The sequence below is a fragment of the Protopterus annectens genome, chromosome 5.part1 (genome assembly GCF_019279795.1).
Source record: "Protopterus annectens isolate FY-2018-M chromosome 5.part1, PAN1.0, whole genome shotgun sequence".
Taxonomy (NCBI): Eukaryota; Metazoa; Chordata; order Ceratodontiformes; family Protopteridae; genus Protopterus; species Protopterus annectens.
Window position 1 is genome coordinate 539,340,566 of NC_056736.1, and position 19,235 is coordinate 539,359,800.

The 19,235-nt window shown below is 40.7% G+C and overlaps 1 protein-coding gene across 4 annotated transcripts in view; it reads left to right on the forward strand.

Annotated features, from left to right (window-relative positions):
- The window catches only part of PROSER1 (proline and serine rich 1), a 781,917-nt gene that overhangs the window by 655,367 nt on the left and 107,315 nt on the right, over positions 1–19,235 (forward strand). For all 4 annotated transcript variants that reach the window (XM_044073158.1, XM_044073159.1, XM_044073160.1 and 1 more), the window contains one exon: positions 16,669–18,526. In XM_044073158.1, the coding sequence (XP_043929093.1) occupies positions 16,669–18,526 (1,858 nt within the window). The remainder of the gene's footprint in view (positions 1–16,668; positions 18,527–19,235) is intronic.

Consider the following 19,235-nt stretch of genomic DNA (forward strand, 5'->3'; position numbering starts at 1 on the left):
TGTTCTTTTATCTTGGTTACAATATTTATTACTTCAAGTAAAGCTGGCTTAGATTTTGATTCCCATTTTCTAGTAATTGCTTTTTTGAAGCCACCAGAATTAAACTTAACAAGGTCTTACTGTGTCTAGGCAAGTCAAATCCTTTATCCTAGGTCAAGAAAATCATTTCTTTTGTTACACTTATTTGTTCATCCAGTATTCCTGGCAGAGTACTCAGTAGGGAATTTTTAAAGTTTGCCAACTCATTATATTCCTAAAACATATGTTCCCAGTTACCTCCTTCTTCCCCATCACACCTCCAGCATTTGCTATCTACCTAAGGAAAAAATCTTTGGAGCCTGTTTGGGGTATAAAAGTATCTATACAAACACTAGGCAAAAATCCTAAATCTTCTAAACATTGTTGCATATTTGGGAGCCATGCATACGTCCACCTATTGTTTCTTTGTGAATTGCATGTGTAATCGCCCTTCCCATTCTTTTTTTACCTCTTCTGATTGATTCCTATAGTCATTGTACAATATTTTATATGCCATGCTAATTATCCCTTTTTTAACAACAGCTTCTGTTCTAGATTCAATTAAAAGCTCAACCAGTGCAGGGATTTCATTTAAGATTCCCCTATCCCTTTCTCTTTGTCTGTATTCTGATATCAATTTCTGATAGGGAAGGCAATTGCTAGCCTGCAATCCAAATGTCTTCTTCCATTCTATTGCCTTTCCTTCTCCTTCTTTAGTTATTGCCCTATTAGCTCCTTGATAGATTGCCAAATTTTGGGGGGATTAGTACTTAGTGCCATTTGCCTACCTCTGAAGTAATTAGTTTTGGTGTCATTAGTTGCTAGGCTACAGTCATTCTTTAGCGAGAGGTAATTTGTATGTAGTACATTGTTATGTAGATTGCCCTTCCATTTTTTTCCATGCAGCATCCCTTTGCTTCATTAGTTGTTTAATGCTTATGATTAGGTGTAGGAAATGTTTCCCGCTGCATCACTGCTATTGAAAATAGAACATCCTAGTATTTATTAATTTGAGAAGTTTGAGAGATCTTGTTCGGGGCACTTTTGTAAGTGAAGTAGGACCCAGTCAGTGTTTTCAACTGGTTTGAGGAGTTTGGTTTCTTTTAATTCCTTTCTGAAATTTGATCTATCCTTAACTATCTGTGGTTGTATTGTAAATATTTTAAGTAACCAGATGGAAATAACAGGGCAGTAGTCACTTATGCTGTTGAATAATACATGGACATATTTGCATCTGTAAGTTATGTCAGACAAGCTTTTCTGCCTGCTCCTTGCATAATTCTCTAAATTACATTGCTTTCTGCTTTCGATCCTCAGCTGTCTAATTTTTTCTGCAAGCATTATCACATGGGGTTTATAATTCTATTTTCTCCATTGGGAGGCCTTGCACAGTCTCTGCCCAAATCAGTTTATGTCTTTCTCCCTCCCACAACTGTAACAATATCTTTTAGTATAAGCCCTTCCATCTTTGCACTTCCTATGATTTCTTTCACCTTTGCCCTTCTGTACTGACCACTTTACGCTATTATATTTTATTTCTCCATTATGCCCTTAATTATTTATTTGTTTTAACTGGGTGTGGGCTGGCCCACGGACCACTTTCAGTCATTAGCCTGGCCAAAGGCAATAAGTTGAAGTTATTGAACACATTATAGTACGCTCACTGAAGATCAGTGGAAACTTAAAATGCAGCAGTTAAAAATGAAGTGCATTATAACATTAAACAACTTTAAGTACATTTACTAGAATGCATAAGTAATTTAGGAAAATTAAATTAAGGTAATTCGCAAAGTGGAAAGTAATAAAGTAAGGCTGTAAGTTTTAGTCTTGATCTTTACGTATATTGTAGTTTTGCATTAACAAAGAACAAAAACAGAAGGAAGAGAATAAGGAAAAGAAACGTGGAAGTAATGAGTGATGTCAAAGACTGAAATGGCATTAAACGTAGTTATGAAGCAGTAAGAAAGCTAGGCTGGGGCAAAAAGGGCAATTACCTTGGGTGCAGAGTGTTAGGCTGCATGATCAGCCATCCATCATCCTGATCACTCTTTAGTGCACAAGTATTTGCATTTGTGGTCAGACCTGTGTGCTGTAGAGCTCTATGTGTGGTCTAAACTGTAGCAAATTGCTTGCAACATTGTAGCAAGCAATTTTCTACAATTTAAAAGGTAAAAACAAAATGCTTTTTTTTTCCTTAGCTAAAACCTGTTGTGCTTCATGCAAGGTATAAACTGTAAAAACTGCTCTCTGCATTTATAGCAAGCAGTTTTATACTGTTTTAACCGAGAAAGATGTGTGTTTTTTTTAAACTAAAACTTGAGTGCTGTAGCATTCCATGCAGGGTATAAATTGCACCATTTGCTACAGTTTAAATAGCAAAAGTTTTGTTTATTTTTAACTAAAACCTCAGCACTGTAGAGCTCAGCACAGGGTATTAAACTGTAGCAACTGTTTGCTACAGATTTAAAATAAAAAAAATATTTTTTTTTATGTAAAATATGACCAAAAAGAGTAGGGGCAGGGCACAGAAATGGAACCGGAGGGGATGTCATGCATTTGGCCCACCCGGTTGGTGTGCCAGTAGAAAGAACTGACATTTGTTTGTGTTTGCTGGTGATGGGGCACTCGGATTAGGTAGTGTGGTAGTGTCTGCAAGCAGCCTGGAAGGATCCTGCAAGTTTGCATAAGCCTTTTTTTTTTTTTTTGCTTAAAAAGCTGAGGGGGTTGGAGTAGGTGTTATGTGTGACCGGCACAGGACGCTGGTTGAGCCAGCTACAATTCTGTTATAAAGTGTCAGATTTATGTTAGGTGAACAAGTAGGTATCTCCTAAATTGGGATAGTATTGATTGGCTTCAAATTTCTGATGCAGAGAGTTCGCTCAGCCAGGAAACATGTACAAAAGGCTTCTTCAGACGTTGAAGGGAAAATGGGGATAGTGTATCTTAGAGCCAACATTTTGAGTTCTAAATGTGTAGGGATGAGAGAAACAGGAAAGTTGATGGGCCAGGATAGAGTAGTTTTTAGGAAGAAATTTGTTAGAGTGTTTATAGAGAGGGTAAAAAGGATGGGCCCTAGTTTCTGAACCTGAGGATCTCCAGCTTAAAGACTGGTGATATTGAAAAGAGTTCCTAAAAAAGGGGCTCCTTATCATAAGTTTAAGAGTCCCTACACTTTAAAAAATAAATTGCAGTTCACATAGAAATACAATGAATTGCAGACTGAACTGTTGCACGTCAGAGATTTTTGCACTGGGGGCTTTGCCCTCCCACATCCCTGCTGCTTACGTATGCTGACTTGAAGCCACTGTGTTTTGTAGGAGGAGTACTCATATGTACAGCAACATTGGTCCTACATTATCTGTATTCACTTTTATATACAGTGTTTGCCCTTGTGGGCAGTTTAGGAAGTTGAACATTATTTGCACACTTGCAAGGCTGAAAATTAGAGATCCTTTTAGTAAATAAGGTGGTCATGATCATAGTTGTGAAATGAATAAAGTTAACCTGCATCCCTAAAATCTGCACATTAGTACTGCAGTCATAGATGTCCCTTGTGCTTTGCTTTGAAATGAGAGAGGTTGTTCAAGGCAGTAACCTTATTAGGTAGACTGTGCTGGGCAGCAGGAGTTTAAAGAGGTTAGTGAAAAGGGAGATCTTTGCACTTTCAGTAAAGAATGGTGGTGTTTGATGTTTCCTTCACTAATAAACTCTAGGAATGTAGATAACAGTGGACCGTAATATTGTTTTGCACTACCAAGCACATCATGTTCCTGGATCACAGAAAGTCATTCTGTATGCAAAGCTTCTTCTTGCTGGTGGTATGCAAAATGGGTTTATGAATTTCATTCAGGTACTGCTAGTATGTGATGTAAAATAAATGCAATAAATAGATCTAAAAATAAATTACCATTGTATTACAGTTATTAATGAGAAGCTGACTGTCACCAGATTACTTGCTCCATCGTTCTTAGCATCTTTTCTTGTTTTCTATGTTATGAAGATAAATTAATTCAGTATAGATTACTTTATGAGCAGCTCAGATGGTGGTTCTGCTATCATTTCTTACAGTACCCTTAATAATTTTTATTTCTCTGTGCCATTTTTATTGCTTTTTAAAAATGCCAAGTAAACATACATAACAATTCTCAAAATCTCAATCCACAATAATGAACACAACATTTTGTAATGACATCAACAAATCTCATTTTACTGCTGTTAATCCCCTTGGTGATCCACAGCCATCTGGAAACAACAGGATCTCCCCCTTTATAATTTACTACCCATCAAGCCCTACCATATCCAGCTTTCTGGCTACATTCCTTGATCTCACCTGTTATTCACTTATTACATTTAGTGTTCTTTCTTCCCTCTCCACTTGACTCATCACCTAATTTACTTGCTGTTTCTGCCATCTTGAAGCCATTTCCTCCAGCTGTTGCATCCTACCTGATCCTAGCCTAATATTTCATATTTGCATCATAAATGCTATGAGAAGTCAGTTTCCTTCTGAAATTTTTTCTTGCCACGCCTGCTGCTCCCCTCTTCACATTTTCTGAACTGCCCTACAGAACCACAACATATGTAGCTAATCTTCTCCCTCCTGTGCACATTCCCAACATTTATCATCTCATTGCCACCCATCCCTTCTCACCTAGACTGGCATTCTGTAACACCTATAAAGAACATCTCTCTGTCTGCTCTCCTCACTAACCTCCATCTGTTTTTTTATTTATTCAGTTTGGTAACTGAGGTAGAGCACTGATCCAGATTGACCTATTTCACTCTCATGCTGCACAAATATAAACGACAGTAGACAAGCAAGTTTACAAGAAACATTATGAATGCAAAAAAAAAAAAAAAAAAACTTGGAACTCCCTTCCAGCCGACATTACTCTAGTATCCTAACTAACTCTATTCAAAAAAAGTCTCAGGCAACATTTTAAGACACACTGGTTATGTCCTTGTTCTAATCCTGACTAGCTCCTTTCTATAATTGTGTGCCAAACTGTACTTTATACTACATATAAGCTGTGACATAATTGTTGGTTTAGATACTTATATAAGTTAATAATCGAATGTATAACTTGCTTGACTGAACGGAGTTTGTAAACTGTTTGCAACATGTATTGATACTATGATTTTTCCTGTATTATTTTGTCTTTATGTTGTGTTTGGAGTTTTTCTCCCCGGGCCTCCGCTGAAAATGGACATGTATCCAGCCGGACTATCCCGGTCAACAAATGTAAAATAAATAAGTAAAATGTGTGCAGATAGCCTTCAGCCAAAAAATAATTGTTACCTATCAGGACTCTTCCTTCTCCCATTCCAACTGGAAATTTTCCATAGCCTTCTCCTCATCTCTTACTCCTATTGTCATATGTGTACATCCAATTCTGTGATTCTTAATCTTGCCCCGTTCTTCATATCCTGTCTCTCCTGCCTACTAGCCTTCCATCTGCTCTGTTGTCTTTGCTCCTCTGCCTAACTGCTCTGTTACACTCCAAACCAGACTTCCGTAAAACAGCCAGCTCTCTTCCTTCACTCCAAGTTCTTTCTGTAGCTTGTTGAATTCTTTAAAATACCTCTGCTACTGCTGTTCTCCCTTTCTTCCACCCTTCAAAATATCATTTACCTACCTGATCATTTAGTCCTCCCAAACCTTTTTACTTTGTATATGAAGCACCCACAGTTCCCTTAATACTCTTGTGGTACACATCTAGTTTTATTATTAAATTCAACTGCATTTTGTAAGTTTTTTGAGGACTCTGGTTTCTTCATCTATTGACAATCTGACTCTGGTCTGATATGTTTTTTTCCTACAATGCAAAACTGACTTGTGCTTCTAATATTGATGACTGGCTGTGGTACCTAGAGAATAAGTGTAATTTAATGCTACACCTTTATTGAGCAAACCTGAGAAGGCTTATCAACCCAACCCACAGAAGCAGTCTGTTCCTACCCATCCACTGACACTGCAGAAGGGCATGCCAAGTGCCACTGTCTCCACATATCTAAAAACAGATTCCTGCAATTTTTTTTTTTTTTTAAGAAAGATAAAAGTGCATTGTTCCCTCATTCACTTCACTCAGCCTTCCCACTAGAGATTCAGCAACTCACTCACCACTTGTTTTTCCAGACATCACAACAGCTTCAGACTTTGATAAATAGTTATGAAATTAAATAGGTGCTGCAATGCAGTTCTGTAAAGGTTTTCATCATTTACCATTTCAGAAAGTGATGGTTGTTTTTATGATGTTCTGAGCACAAATACTCTCTGTGCTATGTAGCAAAGCCTGTTTTATGAACCCTTTGTTAATGTAATTAACTCGAAGGTCACTGCACCTTTGGAAAAGGAATTTCCTCTGGAGCAACCTATTCGTTTTCACATTCAGGTAGGGTTTCATAAAAAAATTTCCGAACTATTATATTCTATCTCCCCAACTGTAACAGCTGCTAGTTTTTACATGCTAGCAAGACTAATTTTTTTACAGCTTCCATTAGCTGTTTATTCACTGTTTGCGACTATGTTACTCAATAACAGTACATATTGTGTTGAAAAGATTGGCCTATGTTTTTGACCCTTTCCAATGCTGTAAGCCTGCATTTAATCTGGTGACTGTGTTGTCATACTTTTGATAATTCCATGTTTTTGCATCTTTCTGATATTGATAATCTAGTTTATCCATCCTTTAACTGGCCCTTTCCTTTCCACTCTGTCCTGCTTCATAGGTTGATACTAGGCTATCTGTCCTAGGGCATTTACAAGCCTAGCCAGAGTGTGTTTGGCTTTCGCCACCCTTCTTAGATTAGTTGACTGTGCCTCTGTATAGTAGGTCACAGAAGATAGCCCATTTAAGGTTAGTTTACCGTGCCTCTGTCTAGCAGTGACACAGAAGAGATCCCAGGGGTAAATTTACGATCTCCCATCCAAACGTCAAGATTCTTCTTGAAGTGGGTCATTGAGGGGCTCTGTCTGACATGGATTGGGATTTTGTTCCAGAGTGAGGGGAGCCTCTGGGATATGAATCTGTCCCTCCAGCATGTTCTATTTATTTCTGTGCTGAGGTTTAAGTCACTGGAGCGTGTAGTTCTGATGGATTTGGATTTCTTGAGGTGGAGCATGTCCATTAATTCTGGGTTGGACATGGCTTTGTACATCAGGCACAGATCACCTCTGAGTAGGCGGTAAGCAACTGAGTATAGCTGGAGTTTCTTTAGCCTAACTGCGTAGGGCATCTATTTGAGTCCCTTGATCCTCTTGGTGAGGTACTTTTGGGGTCTTTCTAGTTGTAGCAGGTGTCGGGTAAGGTACATCCCAAATGGGGCATTGTATTCAATTAGGGGCCTGATGAGTGATGAGTAGAGGGGCACAATGACCTCTCTTGATCTAGATGTGAACCCCTTCATGATAAGGTGGGCTATATAGAATGTCTTTCTAACCACTTTGCAATCTCTCCTTTGACAATCACATTGCCAATCTACTTGGGTCCCCAGATCCCTAATTACTTCTTCCGTACTTAATGGATTACCACCTATGTGGTAATTTGTGGACACTTTGTTTTTCCCAAAGGGGATGACTATGCACTTTTTGGCATTTAGCTTTAGGCCATGGCTCTGGCACCAGTTATCCGTCTCTGTGAGACCCTTTTGGAGGATGCTTGTGTCAGCCAGCGAGTCGATTATGGCCCCCAGTTTGCAGTCATCTGCAAACTTTGTCAGCCATAGTCCTCCTCTGTTAGCCTGTACCTCAGAGAAATATATACCGAACAAGAGAGGTCCCAGGACTGAGCCTTGTGGGACGCCACTTGTAACTGGTTTAGAGTCTGACATGGCACCTGCAATTCTGACCATGTGGGTTCTATCCCTAAGCCAGTTTGCAACCCATCTTGTGACATAGGGGTTGATATTTAAGCTGGTGAGCTTATTTATGATGCCCGAGTGGGGTATTGTGTCGAAGGCTTTTGCAAGGTCAAGATAGGCTGCGTGGACTACCTTCCCTTTGTCTATGGCCTTGGTGACTGTTTCAAAGAAATTGACCAGGTTCAAGAGGCAAGATCTGCCCTTAACAAAGCTGAATTGGGTAGGATCCAGTGTTTGGAGGTTCCCAATGTCTTTGTTTATGAGTTCCATGATGATACGCTCCATAGCTTTGCAGACCAGGCTAGTTAGGCTTATAGGGCGATAGTTTCCGGGGTTCGTTGTGGTACCACCTTTATGGAGTGGGACCACTGTTGCTGTATGCCATTCTATGGGTACATATCCTGTTGTAAGGCTGAGATTGAACAGTGATTTTAAGTGAGGGTTCAGTTCTTCTTGGAGCTCATGTAAAACACAGCCCGGGACACCGTCCGGTCCCATTGATGCTGTGTTTTTTGCTTTGGAGAGGGCAGCTCTCACCTGTGCATCTGTGATGTCAGGGAGGCTACACTCTGTTAGGATAGTCATTTGCTCATTTGGGGGGGGGGAGTTTGCACTGAACCTGTCTGCCAGGATGTTGGCAATGTCTGTGGGTTCAGTGTATTTTTTTGTCATTTTGCACTAACTCAGAGCATATCTGGGAGTTTCCACCCAGGTTTCTGACATAACTAAAGAACGTCTTGTGATTATCTTTAGCGTCTTGTGCAATTTTTCTTTCGAAGCTAGCCTTAGATGATTTGATGAGGGATCGTAGTTTCTTGCTAGTACTGATCAGAGTTGCCTTCCCTTTCGGGGATTTTGCTCTATCATGTAGTAGCTTCCTCCTTCTGTTGTACATCTTATTTATGGCTGGGGTCCACCAGACAGGTCTCCTGCCTTTGGAGGAGTGTGTCTTGGTTTTATTTGGGATAGCACGATCCATGCATTCCTGTAGGTATCCATAGAATGCGTTTGTAAAGGATTCTGTGGTTTGGACCGTATTTTCCACTGGCCCTGGGGCTTTGAAGGATTCCACCTCGGTTTTGAGAAGTGGGAAGTTTGCTTTTGAGAAGTTTTTGACCGTGGTTTCCTTTGCTGGGGGTGGGGACGGGATATGGATGTCCATAGTGATTAATTTATGGTCAGATCTTACCAATGAGGGGTATAGCTCTGGTATGGAACATAGAGTCCCCATGTTGGTGATGATCAGGTCCAATATGTTTTCCCCTCTTGTGGGAGTGGTGACCAGTTGTTCCATAGCATTTGAGGAACCGTTGGGCTAGGGTGTTGGGGCTTGAATAGTGCTCCCAGTCTATGTTTGGGTAGTTAAAGTCACCCAATATAATGCTGTTTGGAGAGACCTTCATATTCTCTAGTGTCTTCAGGAAAGCAGAGTGGGGTTCCTGAGTTTGGGAGGGTGGTCTGTAGCAGGCTACAAACTGGAAGGCAGTTTTGACCACTGATAGTTGCACATGGATGGTTGCACATGGATGGTCTCAGATGCTTCTTGCAGTGCCACTAGCCTGAAGGTATGGGTATCTTTGATGAATATGGATACTCCCCCTCCTCTTGTGGTTCGGTCCGAGTTTTGGGGCCGAAAAGCATGGTATGAGGTATAGCCTGGTAGTGCTGGGGTGCTCTTGGGAGCCTTGAACCAGGTTTCTGTTACTGCACAGATATTGATATTCTCCATACAGAGGAGAGCCTCGAGTGCGTGCATCTTGAGGTTTAGACTTCTGGCATTGAGCAGCATTACCCTTAGTTTCTTTTTCCTTGTGTTGTCTAAGGAGGTGGGTTTGTCTTTTGAGCCTTGCCTAAAAAAGGCACTATGGGGGTGGAAAGAGACTTGGCCAGTACTCGAAAACCCAGGGGTGACAGGTGCAAGCCGTCCCTAGTGAAGCAACGTGGCTTGTCAAGCATGTCATCCCAGGCTGACAGACACTGGATCCCCTTTGAGTGACACCAATACTTTAGCCAATTGTTGAAATTGATCATTTTGTCTTTATACTGTGGTATCATTCTTGGAGAGGGTATGATGCTACTCAAGGTCAGGGTCATACCAGCCTGGGCCACATGATCAGAGAGCTCCTCTATGTCTCTTTTCATGTAATCCAGGGAGGTACGTCTCAGGTCCTTCACACCAGCATGGACAATAACGGAGTCATATTTGCACTTGCTTTGTAGTGACCTGAGCGCTTGTGTTATGTGACGGATCCTGGCACCCAACAGGCAGCTTACAGTGACCTTCTCCTTGTTCAGCCTGGTGAGAGGGATGTCAGTGTGTCTGACAATAGAGTCACCTATTACAAGTGTATTAGGTGTGTTGTTTAGCCTTAAGGGCTGTGACTGTGTGGCACACTGACTTTGTGAACTATGTGATACGTGGGTATTGTTGTGGGGTAGCAGTTGCTTGGATGTCTGCTTTGGAGGTCTCTGTTGCTTGGGCAGATTTTTATTTAGAGCCTCCGAGTATGTTTTTGTGTGTTTATGTGTTTGGTTTGCTGTTGCGATAGGTCTATGTGAGACTGGATTTGTGGTGGCCCTTGTTTTCTGTTAATGGAGGACACACTGATTGGAACCTTGTGAGCCATCAGCCATAGTGGGACCTGTTTTCTGCTTATCCAAACTTTCCCTTTCCTGTGGTGGCTAGCCAATGTTCTTCTAAGATAGAGCCTCTAATTTTAGAATGAGTCCATGCATCTACATATTTGGCCACGCAACAGTACATACACACGTCTTCTTTTTTTTTTTTTTTTTTTTTTTTTTGAAACAGCATCTTTCTCTTCAACAGATGTCACTCATGCAGTGGCCTAGCCCCCCCCCCCCTGCTGAGATGGATGGGCCAGGATTGGATAGTCACTCCCCATCCCTCTTTGGCCAGCTTCTTCAGTGTCTGGGCCACTCATTAAATATAAATCACTGTAGCTGCAGACAAGCCTCGATGTCCACTGCACTACAGAGCCAGTAATTATATTTTACTTAAAACATGCAACTTAAATATTTAGATCACTTCATGCCATCTACAACTTTTCATTCAGCAGCTTGTTCTGTTGAGTTTAACAGTAGGTGGATGTTTATTTAATATTTCTGTAATAACTTACAGTATGGCTATTTCATTTAACCCGAACCTAGAATTTGCAACCAGGTAGCCTTCAAGAACATTTGTTTCTGACTAAATCTAAAAAAAAAAAAAAAAAGTAAAACATAATTATATCAAGCATGTGCAACTTCCAGTGAGTCCCATCTAGAGCATGTTTTCCTGGGACAGCAAGTTCAAAAGTAATGTACACAGTTTTTGGTAGTATAAAGCAAACATACAAATGTAATGATAATCATGGCTGATAAAGTACCATAATTTTAGTTGAACTGCCTTTTATATATAGGAGCAGCTCACACAGAGATTATTTTTGCAGCTTGTTCATGATTTAGATTGAGAGTTTGGTACTTATGTATTATCGCAACCAGATTTCCGCACTGCCATAATTTCGTATGTGTGTGCGGAAACAGGTTGCTTAATCTATAAAGGGGACTGTGAAGAAGAAAACATTACTCTGTCAATGTGGGGATGAGCCACGAAGAGGGGAAAGGGTGTGAGTTTGTACCTCTCTGCTCCTGAAACTACACAGTGGTGCTCCACTTTGCAGTGCCTGCATTTGTCAAGACGATGTCAGCTACTGGAAAAGCGAGTCACCAAATGCACCCTGTGACAATAGGAGATTGTAAATATGTCAAGGGCAAGGATTGCTGCTTTTCTTAGGTTAGGTAAAGTGCTGAGTTACGCAAACTCCAGTCAATAATTTCAGTTAAGGTGCTAACAAAGTGTCCCCATGGCCATACTTTACAAATACAGATAAACTCAAAATCACTTTCATGATTACACACTTAGTAAGAACACTTCCCAAAACATCTTATTGCCGGACAATGCGCTTCTTCCTGTACTTTGTGGCCGTTAGCAGTTTTTTTTTTTTTTTTAATTTTGACCTGAAGATGTCTTTACTAATAGTACTCCCCCCCCCCCCCCAAAAAAAAGTGACCAAAACCATCATTACAGGGTCTGCCTTTGCCTTTTCTGAAGGCTTCCTTACACACAGTCAAAAGAATCCGTTCGTCAGAACAACAGCAGGCATTCTAATTCAAGCGTACATGTGTAAGGCACTCTGAAAACAGGAAGCAGGTTTCCTCAAATGTTTGTCTTCCCCTTCCCAGACCCTGTAATGCAAAGCTAGTCCACAACAAATAAAAAACAGACCCTAAATACCACCTTACAGTGGTTTGTGGCCTTGTTTGTACAGAAGTATTCTAAATTCGCAACCGTGAAAATCTGGTTGTGATAATACGTAAGTACCGAGAGTTCTTTTTAGATGTACAGTGTTTTCTTTTTGTGGTAATTAATTTCCAGGAAATGTGTTCTCAAATTATATAGATTATGGTGGTGCTGCGGTAGCATTGTCGCCTCACAGTAAGACATTGTACTGTTCGATTCTCAGCTAGAGCGTCCTCTGTGTGGAGACATGCGTGAATGGGCGTACCTTCGTTGAAGGTTGTGCATCAGGGCCGGCAACTCGGCACGTAAAAATCTACTGCCATTCATTAGTGGACCGGAGTTCCGCTGTGGCGACCCCTAACCGGGAAAAGCCGAAAGACACAACAACAACCTTTTACCAGAATTACAGATGAACAGATACATAGATATAGCTGTTTAGGTATTGCAAAAATAGTTTTAAATCAGAGTATCAACACTATAGAAAATAAGATTTCCTTTTTAAAAGTTGGTATGACTGTCCAGTTTAAAGTGCCATTTTGGATATACTTGACTAGATACATCTTTCATTTTACCCTGCAGTGCATTTAACATATGAACTGCAAATGAAATATTCTGGTTAGTGTGTATGCCTTCTTAACAGTATAAATAGTCTCACCAGTTTTACATTAAAGGAGAACTACGCACTTTACAAATTTTTTCTTCATCCCAGAAGTGTATTTTCCTCCCTGTGGTGCCATGCTAGGCTTCTATGAAGTTCATCTCACTGATTAGTACATTTTATTGCCTGTTACAGCAAGGTGTTTGTAATTATGCCACCTTTTCCTGCCACTATTACATGTAAATCCCAGTGAATTTCTGTGAATGCAGACTTGCTCAAATATTTACTACATTAAAGTCTAGAAACTGCTGTTGAGTAGCACATTTCCTGGTACGATGAAGAAGCTAGCTGTGTTAGTGTGATATGACTGTCACAGCTGAATGAGCAGTTCAGGCATTATAACGATGAATGGGATACATATAGAACACAGAGACAGATAGAGACTGAGTGATAGGAAAGGAGTTTCTGTACCGAAGATATTCTTACGGTCTGCAGTTAAGCAAACACACTGCTATTAGCCTGTGCAGAAAACATATAGAAATATTCTATCCAGAAATTTTAAAAGAAAGCAGTTAGAGGAATCTCATTCTAAGTGAACACTCATAAGAAAAATGAGTGGCCGTGACATCTCATATTGTGGGGACACAGAATAAATTGTTAAAGAACCTTAACTGACAAACAAAATCACATCAGGAAGTTAGTCCTTTTCAAGTCATTTATGGCAGGAAAATAGAGTTACATTAACCAGTTAGAGTAAAGCAGGAACATTAAGTCTCCAGAGGAAATCAAGATATAATTTATTTTTTTTTATTTGTAGTTCTGCTCTCAGGGACAGGGTCTGGTCCACTGATCCTTGCCACTACCTCACCCCAAAATAAATATGAAGCACAAGAAGCAAAATACAATATAAATATAAGTAAATAAATATAAAACAGTATATATATAATTAACTGAAGTTTGATCTTATAAGTGTATAGCAAAATGTGCACTGTTGCACTGGGCTATATGGCAACATCAACCACACACTAAAATAATCTACACTGAACAACCACTGAGTTATAGGCCTTGCCTTTGCAAACCCTTTGTTTGCTTCACTCTGAATTCAGTGGGTTACAGTGCTAGGTTATCCACAGTACATGGAATTTGACCAAAACATTCTATTTACCCACACAATAATTTTCCTTCATTGCTGCAACTCTTACTTGCTTAATGGTTGCACTGCCACCAGTCAGAACTGGTCTGTTACACTCAGTTACCAGTTACTGTACCATCCTTCAAAATATGCCGGCCTAAAAAAACAATAAGTGATAGTAGATTTAGCTAAGCATTCTTTATGTCTTTAAGAGGTGCGTGCCAACAGTCCTACACCAACAAATTTATCAATTAAATAAATATAATGCTTTAATTATAGAAAATTGAATAATACAGTCTAAGGAATTGAATGTATAGACAAGGTACAGCTCAGTGGAGAGAAAAGGTTAAGTATTATAAGAAACCGATGTCTGTATTATCTATGTTTACAAACTTCTGGCTAAAGGCAATAATCTGATGTCCTTTTCATTCTTTCAGCCACAATGAGGTTCAGATCAGATCCTCGAATCCTACTTGGCCACATACTCTAGACTTTGGATCCAACTCTCGAGCTCCTCCCTCTGCCGATAATGCCTCAGTTCATCCCCAATACCTCAGATCTCATTTACCGTCATATTGCTCAGATGCAGGTTCCTTCTCTCGATTGGGAAATTAGTGACATTTTTGTACGTTTTTACGTATTTATTGGTATCTTCTCCTTAGTTTATTTTTTATCCTCCCACTTTCTTCATAGCCCCCTTACATTATTCCTGTAAAGATAAGGTTACCTCACAGTCAAAACCTTCTTTTTTACTTAAAGTGGCTTCTAAAACAAACATTAACCAATCTATTCATTTGCGCTCTTCTTTCCAAAATTTTCAAACAAAGGAGAATACATGCTACATCTGCCTGATGTACACAGACAGTTGTTTTTGTCTACATAAGACAAAGCAAATCAGAAAGGCAGATCAGCTGTTTCCTTTTCACTGAAAAGACTGGGTTGCACAGTTTCTAAAGTTCATTTAGCTAATGGATTGTATTTCTTGGATATATTCTCAACAAGGCATTTCCCTACCTCTAAAGCACCCAAAGCTCACTCAACTAGATCCATGGCTACTTCATCTGCTTTTTGGTCAAGAACATCTATTGATGATATTTGTAGAGTGGCCACATGGTCCAATGCTCATATCTTTGTCTCTCATTACAAAATGGATCTTATATCCAGAAGTAGAGCTGTCTGTAGCTCGACGGTACTCCGGAATATCCTTCCATGAGGGCCACCCAAGGTCAGCGTAGCTGGGGACTCTGTCCCATTTGTTGACTAAGAATGAAAAGGACAACATCAGATTTAAAAGTTATGTACTCTCCATAACTAGGCATCTTGTGCTGTCCATTTTCGTTCTTCTTCAACTTCCCTCCCATCCATCCTCCATCCTTGAATCTTGTGAAGAAACCTGTTGGGCTGTTATTGGAACTTATATTTCTGGGTTTGAGCCCTTTCTTTTTCAGCTGTCCCTGTTTCTGTCTAGCAGTAGGTCCTTATGGCAACAAACTCAATCTGAGGTGTTGGGGATGGACTGAGGCATTATGGGTAGAGGGAGGAGCTCAAGATTTGGATTGAAAATCTAGAGTATGCAAAGAAAATGGTAATAATCCAGAAGGCAGAATTCGCAAGAAACACACTGTTTTAAAACACACCTTTTAAAACTTTATTCCATTAAGCGCTTTCGGCTAGAAAATACAGGCTTCTTCAGACCACTCAGTCTAGAGTATGCAGCCAAGTCGGATCCAAGGAACGGATCTGAACCCATTTATTGTGGAAGAATGAAAATGGACAACACAGATCCCTAGTTATGGTGAGTACATAACTTTTACTTTGACCCTATCACTATCTAAGAAATGTACAACATAACAGGCAAGCCACTAACAAAAAAAAGTGAGCTTACTACTTCAAAAACACATACAATAGTGAAGCAAGTGTATCCAAGCCCCAAAGCTAAACAAAGACTGCAGTAAACCGCTACTCTGAGTTGGTTATCAGAAGAGGATCACTTAGCCTGACCTTGTAGAGATGTCCAGGATAATTCAACAATGGGTTGTTTATAGTACCCTGAATCAGTTTCAAACCAATTTCCACTTCAGAGTCCATGATACTTTCCTTGTCAATAAAATGTGAATTTAAAACAACAGACCTCAGTTGAATAACATAATGACTTAAGTGACCCAGAAGGCCGGAATCAGCTGTATGAGTTGATGCCTTAAGTAACAGAACGGGCCCATAGAGTTTGACTTAATCAGTGAGAGTGTATATGTGTGTGCTCATGTGTCTTTGTGCAAGAAAGTGATAGTGTTTCCCTTCTCCCATATAAAAAGTTCCTGTTTAGTTTGCATTTTACTATCTACAATTAACAACAGCTCAACAGCAAAGCAATTATGTCTCCGATGTTGTCATATAGGTTTCTCAACAACATTTTATGTTTTACATGGGTACTACATTTTACAGAAAACAACAGTTGCAGGTTTTGTGCAGAATTGCACATTTCTCAGCTTGTTGTATTTCTTACCAAAATGTAGGTGTATGTTTGTATATATGTATTCATCAGCACTGACTCTAGTGTTCCCTTAAATAGCTTTGTTTTGCGGTATGACATAGCATTATCAGATGGGTTCCTCTGGAATTGTGTGCTGCTCAAATGATCGTAATGATATCTGTATTGTTTTTATTAACCATGTGCTTTCCCTAAGGAAAGAAGCTTAGAACATTAAACTTTGATTACTAAGTATTGTTTATGCTTTTTTTTCACAACTTTCTCTTCAACAGGTGGTCAGAGTAGCAGTTTACCAGCAGCTGCAAACAGTCCAGCAACATTTTCCTCATCTGGCAACACTACATCTACGCCTTCAACTCCTGTTTCCGCAGCACCAGTTGGATCACCTGCTAAGACCACAGGTCATTCATCAGCTCCTGCCACACCCAGTCTTCCTGGGCTTGGTTTAGTTATCCCTGGTTTTCCAGCAACAAACTCATCAGCTTCTAACTCACCACAGAGGTCATCTACACCAGCGTCATCAGTTATCAAAAGTCTGCCTCTGTCTAAAGTTTCTGCACACAGTGCACCTCCTACTCCTGGCCCTTCATTTCCTCCTAATCAGACCATGCCTCCAACACGGCTTGGTTCTTCTACGCCTGTTCAGTCTGTCATTAAAACACATAGTAGTTTAGAAACACACTCTAACTCATCTACATTAAGCAGTTCACTAAATACTCCTTCTCTGTCTTTCCCTGGCCTTCCTGTTTCTTCAGCTGCTGTTGCCTCTACCATTACTGTCCCTGTATCAAACAGGTCATCTACCCCACTTGTACCTCCCTTTTCTGATTTTTCAGTTCCTCTAAATTTGACACAGCAGGTTGCAGCCACACCAAGTTCACCCACTGTTACTGCTACATCCTCTGTTGTTACTCCTGGATCACAAGTTTTACCTACATCACTGTCTGCTATCTATAAGGCCCTTATACAGGAAGATCTTGCACATTTTACCACATCTGTCTCCATGCCTGCTGCTCCAGCTGGACGTCCACCCTCAACCACTCCAGCTCAGCATGATTCTGACACATCTGCCCCTTCTGTTATAAAAAGTTACACTCCTTCTGCAACTCCTTTAACCCAGGGATCTTCCACTTCTGTGATTTCTGCTTTTTCTGGCCTTCCTGCTTCGTCTGTTGCTGTCAGCACTGGTACCCCCACTGGAATCCCTACTCAGTCTACTTTGATGCCATCTATGTTAACAACTGCTACACAAGCTTCCCCGGTTTTTCACACACCTCCTCTACCCAGTTCTGTTCAGAATAGCTCATCCACTCCTGTTCCTTCAGATACTTCTGGTTTTATTAAAACAGAACAACTGAGCCCTTCTGCTTTTAAAGGCCCTACACTTTCAACAGTGCCTCTTGGCATGTCTGTTTCAGATGCACTATGTTTTAATCAGATTGTTGCGCAGTCTGCAGCTCCTGGGCAAGTCAGTCTTTCAAATCCTGTTTTATTAGGGCTGTCTTCTTTGGGTGTTTCCCTGAACACACCAGCAGCACTTGCATCATGTAGCCCTGCTCCTCAGGGATCAGCAAACCTGAACTCTGTCTTTTCTGGCCTTGCTGCCTTTGCATCTTTAGCCTCCAATTCTGCTCTTGCTGGCAGTCCTGCACTTCCTCTTACTGCTACATCAACTGACACTTCCTTTAGCACGTCTTCTGCTGCTTCATCCATGCTACCTACTGCACTTGTCTCTTCTACCCCAGCAGCTTTCCCAGCACTCAGTTCCCAAGTTACAGCGTCTCCATCTCCATTTCCTTTGGGATTGACCACTCCTGTGCCTTCCATTCTTTCAAGCCTTAACTCTTCTGTCACCCAGGGAGCACTGGGCACCAGTTCTCCATCTTTCCATGCTTTCCCCACATCCAGCACAGCTTCTCTTTCTTCTGCAGCCTCTCCCTTTGCAGCACTTCAGGCATCTTCTGCAGCACCAATGACACCACTGGCCACCATGGCGGCAGCAGCAGCAGCGGCAGCAGCAGCAGCAGCAACTGCAACAACAACAACAACAACAGTAACACCTTCACCAGCTCCAGTCTTACCAGGGTTTGCATCAGCATTCAGCTCCAACTTTAACTCTGCACTTGTTGGGTAAGTAAATTACTGTTAATTTAAAAGTATTTGTTTTTAAGAAGCTGCATCTGCAGACAACAAAATGCCAGTGATAGCTTTGAAGATATGATTATTTTTCCTGTATTTTGTATGCATTTTTTGTTTCTCCTACTTTGACCATCTAGTCTTCTCCCTTCTAAAAATGATCATTTCATTTCCCAGTCCTGTTTGGAGTTATCACAGTGACATCACTCCGAAGCAGTGTTGGCTTATTTTCCAAGGAAATTTGTCTTGTCAGAGCTTTCAGTCTTGCTAAATTGCCTTATAGGTAGAGTCCAATAGCTGGTAGAACTTCACCTGCACATGAATTAACTTTCATACTTGGCCTTAACTTCCACCCAGCACATCATCAGGATGTGGCCCAGGGAATGGGTGTGTGTTTCTGTGCACTTGTGTTTATTTAAACTCTTTTGCTGTATTTAGCAGAACAAAGTGCAGAGCCCGATGGAGCAGTGTACATCCCTTTGCGAGGTTGTGCTTGACATACAAGAGATGGCCCACGGAATGTGACTTTCATCTCTCCCTAGCTGACTCCTCCAGTACACAAGCTTACTACATGAACCTGTCTTACTATGGCAGGAGTTGCTGTGCAACGGGGGGAAACTTAATGAAGCAGCAGAGAGGAGAGTTTAAGCTAAGATGCTATAGAGTGGCCTGGAGAAAGTGAGAGTGAATGTTGATGACTATG